The sequence below is a fragment of the Nicotiana tomentosiformis genome, chromosome 5, assembly GCF_000390325.3.
Source record: "Nicotiana tomentosiformis chromosome 5, ASM39032v3, whole genome shotgun sequence".
In the NCBI taxonomy this organism is placed as follows: Eukaryota; Viridiplantae; Streptophyta; class Magnoliopsida; order Solanales; family Solanaceae; genus Nicotiana; species Nicotiana tomentosiformis.
In genome coordinates, this window is record NC_090816.1 from 47,000,113 (window position 1) to 47,005,128 (window position 5,016).

The 5,016-nt window shown below is 42.8% G+C and overlaps 1 protein-coding gene across 1 annotated transcript; it reads right to left on the reverse strand.

Moving 5' to 3' along the window:
* Positions 1-201: 201 nt before the first annotated feature.
* LOC138892289 (uncharacterized) lies at positions 202-819 on the reverse strand. Its single transcript, XM_070175995.1, has one exon. The coding sequence runs from the start codon at positions 817-819 to the stop codon at positions 202-204; it is 618 nt and encodes a 205-aa protein (XP_070032096.1).
* Between the last annotated feature and the right edge of the window lie 4,197 nt (positions 820-5,016).

The following is a 5,016-nucleotide window of genomic DNA, read 5'->3' on the forward strand; positions in this document are numbered from 1 at the left end:
CGTGGATATAAAGGTTACAAAGTCCGAATTCGATCAAATTGCCTAAAGCCTTATGAAAACATTCATAAGGCATGAGTAAAACGAAATCTTCACAAGACAAAAAATAAAACAGAGGCAAGACGGGAAAAGAAAAGATATTTGTATATATTTACAAGATTATTTACATGATTGTTTGCAACATCCGAAATAGAAACTAAGGGACTAAGTTTCTTGGTTATCTCCGAGGGCGGTCTCTTCTCCATTGGGCTCCTCCCCGTTCTCGGACCTGCTCTTGCTCCCATCATCGTCATCATCATCATCATCATCGAAAACCAAGGCTTCAGCATCGGCTTCGAGCTCTTTAGCCCTTTTTATCTCTTCAGTGAGGTCGAAACCTCGAGCGTGGATCTCCTCGAGGGTCCCCCTCCGAGACTGGCACTTAGCAAGCTCAGCAACCCAATGCGCTCGAGTATTGGCGATCTCGACTGCCTCTCTTGCTTGTATCTGAGCAGCTTCAGCATCGGCCCGATAAATGGCCATGAATGCATCCGCATTGGCCTTTGCCTTTTCGGCGTCAGATTCGGCCTTAGAAAGTTCAAAGGCCAACTGAGCCTCGAGCTCCTCTATTCTTCTTACTTGAACCGAGTTTTTCTCCATCATACTTTGAAGTTGGTTTTCAACCGATGATAATTGGGCTCGAGAAGCCTCTTTCTCTGTAGCAAAGCAGTCCATACCATCCTTCCACTTCAAGGACTCCGCTTGTATCGCATCGAACTCCTCACGGAGTTTCTCGATCATCTCAATTTTTTGCTGCAGCTGTGAGACCGAACAATTAGCCATCGTTCTGGTATCAAGCCCATAGGCTTTTTAAAAATATCATTACCTACTCAGACAGATCGGTCTGATCTTGGTGAGCCTTGGCCAACTCAGCTTGGAGATCTTTGATTTTCTATCCCCTTTGCCCTAAGAGGATTTTAAGGGATTTCCTCTCCTCCGTGACTCGTTGAAGATCGGACTCGAACCGATGCAGCTCAGTTTGAGACCTAGAACATGCTTCTCGATGAACCACCACGGCCTGAGAAGAAAAAAGAAAAGAAGTTAGGAAGGAATAGCAAAACATAAAAAATAAAGAGAGTTAAGAGCTTACCCGATTCAGAGCTAGTTGCGCTTCACAGAGAAAGCCCGACACATCATTAGGGCCAGCAGCGTCCTTGATCCCCATAAACAGATCACGGAAAGGGTCCTCCCCTTTATGAGACCGGATCATCTCGAGGGCCCCAAAGCTTGGGCTTCCCGAATAGCCCCTTCGGAAAAGGCAGGAAGAGTGGGCGAATATCTGATTACTATTGCCCCAGGCGACTCGCTTGGGGCGTTCTCCTCAATTCGGAGAGCGTCGGGACCGGCCTTTTCCGATGTAACCACCGTTTGTTGACTTCGGTAGGAAGAATCCTCGATCTCTAATGACTCGGGAACTTTGCCTGAACATTCCTCTGATGTATCCTCGGTCCGAGGCAGAGCCTTGTGAATCACCATCAATTTAGCCACCTTTGGGGCATCAATGCTTTTCTTTCGGGCCGCCAGCGCGGACCCGTCATTTTCTTCTTCTTCGTCGTCTTCATCCCTTAGATGCAGAACTGATTCTACAGTCAAAGGAATGGTATTCTTCTTCGGCTTACGAGTCGTCCTCTTCTTCGATTTTGGATCTTTGGGAACGGAGGCCCTTTTCCTCTTATTTTCCTTCACCGGCTTTAGAACAGAGGCCGAAGCCTCCTCCTCGACGAACGAGGGCCTCAAAACCGCATCTTTGCCCACATCTACATACCGGAAAATTTATTAAAAGTATATGGAAAGCATCTCGTTCGAACTACCAAAAAATAAGAGAAAGAGGCTTACCATGATTCTTGGCCTCCCATCGGCCCTTTGACAAGTCACGCCATGAGCGCTCGGCATATGTGGAGGTCGAAGCCAGATCCCGTACCCAGTTCTTGAGATCGGAAACTGCGTCGGGCATCCAGGGAACCGCTGCATCACAAAAGGGGGATATCGGTGAGAAAATAAATGAAAAGGCAAAATAGTAGGAGATAACAATAGAATTACTCTTACGCTTCATGTTCCACTCCTCAGGAAAAGGCATCTTTTCAGTCGGAATCAGGTCCGAATTCCTTACTTGGATGAACCTGCCTTTCCAGCCTCTATCCCTATCCTCGTCTATGCTCGAGATCAGAGCCTTGGTAGCTCGATGCTAAAGCTTTATTAACCCTTCTCGAAAAAGGCGAGGACGCTACAATCGGATTAGATGATCGAGGGTGAAAGGCATCCCCTCAATTTTGTTCACGAAGTATCGGATCAAAATAACGATCCGCCAAAAAGAAGGATGAATCTAGCCTAGGGTTATTAGGTATTTACGACAGAAATCTATGATAACAGGGTAGAGGGGACCTAACGTGAAAGGGTAAGTGTACACACTTAAAACCCCTTTTACTTGAGTAGTAATATCCTCTTCGGGAGACGGTACTACCACTTCTTTGTTCCCCCAGTTACAATCATTTTTTATCTGCTCGATATACCCCCCCGGTTATCGAACAAATATATCTCGATACGGGCTTACATTGGCCAGGAACCGGCGAACCTTTATCGAGTTTGAAATCGGAAAGTAAGAACACATGCCGCCGGAACGCACTCCTCAGGCCGCGGATCCACTGGTGTTTTATCGGCGGCGGATTGGGAAGAAGAAGCGTTTTCTTTTTGGGGGACTGTTTTTGATGTCTTCACCATTTTTAGATTTAAAGAAGGTGATAAAGATTTGGTGATTTTTAAGGAAAGAATCACAAATCTACGAATGAACTCAGAAGAGACGAAAAGGAACTTAGAAAATTTGGAAGATTGAAGACGTAAAAGTGGTAAATGGTGAAAGGAAGGGCTATTTATAGATTGAAGCAATGGCGGTTAAATATTAGTTGTGGCCGGCCACCTTCTGACGCGCATTAAATGCCTTGGGAAGCTAAACTGACGGGACAGCAATCACGTGCGTCATGATCGAGCCCAATGTGAACGTCAGCTTATATCTGATCGAGCCGTTGTGGAATCATGTCATTCCTCGCTACATCCTTCTCGAGAAACGAGGGGACTATCTGTATGCGGTAAAAACCCGTTAGTCCTTCATACGAACTGGTTTAAATGGCAATACATTGGATTGGAGAAGCGTCTTCGTAGTATCAGGTTGAGGTCTGAAGTCTGGTTACCAAGCTTCGAGCCCGAAGGACCAATGTCGAGCTCAATATTATTATCAAGATCGAGCCCAAGTCGAGCTATGATGCAAAGTAAAGTTATCGAGCTTATGATTCAGAGACCGACCAAACACTGAGCCCGAATCAATACAGGGGTCCGAGTCAAAATCGAGCTCGAATCAGGATCGAGAGCTCGAGTCAAGACCGAAAACTCGAGTCAATATCGAGCTCACAGACAAGAGCCGTTACAATCCCACTAGAGGAGAGAATCCTAGCAAGAATTATGAAAAGCTGATTTGTCATGGGTATCCTACATGTATTTTTAATTATATCTAAAAGTAAGATCCTCCACTATAAAGAGGATGGCTACATTTCTGTAAAGGACAGTTTTTTTTGCTTACATTGTAATTCAAGCACCATATTATCCTATATTCAAGAGTTATTCTTTTAAGCTCCATAAATTGATTCATCTTGCTTAGTCCTAAAAATCATCTTCTTTCCAACCTTGTTTATTTTGCATTCTTCGCAAATCATATTTGATATTTCTATCTATCCTAGAGTGGGTTGCTCTAGTGGTGAGCACCCTGCACTTCCAACCAAGAGGTTGTGAGTTCGAGTCACCCCAAGAGCAAGGTGGGGAGTTCTTGGAGGGAGGGAGCCGAGGGTCTATCGGAAACAACCTCTCTACCCAGGGTAGGGGTAAGGTCTGCGTACAAACTACCCTTCCCATACCCCACTAGTGGGATTACACTGGGTTGTTGTTGTTGTTGTTGTTGTTGTTGTTGTTGTTATCTATCCTTACGATTTGTATTAAGCTATATCACATATCCTTAGAACTACGAACAAATTCAACTCTATCCGTTTTTCGGGTAAACAAAATCCTATTAATAAATGTTCTTATTAGTTAATTCTTGTGTATTTGTGAAGAGATAGTATTTTCCTAATTATATTTTTTATTAGGGTGTTTGAAGACGACAAACTGGGCAAGTACACTAGTTATTTATGGTGCATATGTAAATTGGGGGGTTGTGGGGGGTGGGGGGGGGAGGCATAAATTTTGCACGCGTAGCAAAGAGTCAGCTTAAAAGGGATGGTTTACTAACCTATGGGACCTTTCTCTTTTGTTTTGCTTTTAGTTAAATATATAGTTTGCGCCAGTAGTATTACAACTGAGAAGATCCAAGAAAGGCTTATCTTATGGATAATATCTCCACGGCTGTGCATTTTTGTTTTTTTATCTTCAAAGTTCACACTTATGAATTTTGGATAGACAAGTTATTTAAGTTTCATGGAAAATATTTTAGTCAAATAATTAGTGTTTACTTGGATTGGCTTAGTAACCTGCTTGTGAAGTATTTCTCACATACAATTGGAACAAAGATTTGCAGGGACTGAAAAATGACGTCATAATTCGATCAACAATTTAACATGGTTAAAAAGATTAGTGAAAAGTAAGCAATAAAATAAGAGTAATAAAATATGATAGCGAGTCTTTTTGACTGCTGTAGGAAATGCATGTGGTAGTCACCAACAGCTGTGATTTAGAGGTCTTCTTTCTGTCCTTTTGGAATTTGGCCTGTACGTCTTTTGAAATTGATCTCATTTGAATGACTAGATAGTTAACTCTTGACAAGGTTGAAAATATATAATGATCAACATTAGGAGAATCACTAGATTAAGAAAAGAAGATTATAAAGAGAAATCTTACCATATTATAATTTTAGTAGTTGAAGTGTGAACAGCTCTTCAAAAACTTAAACCTTCAAAGACGTGACACTCATTATTTATTACAAGCTCTTGACTTGCAAGT

Coding starts and splice junctions, on each gene's coding strand:
- LOC138892289 (XM_070175995.1), bottom strand. CDS start 819: ATGGCTAATTGTTCGGTCTCACAGCTGCAGCAAAAAATTGAGATGATC.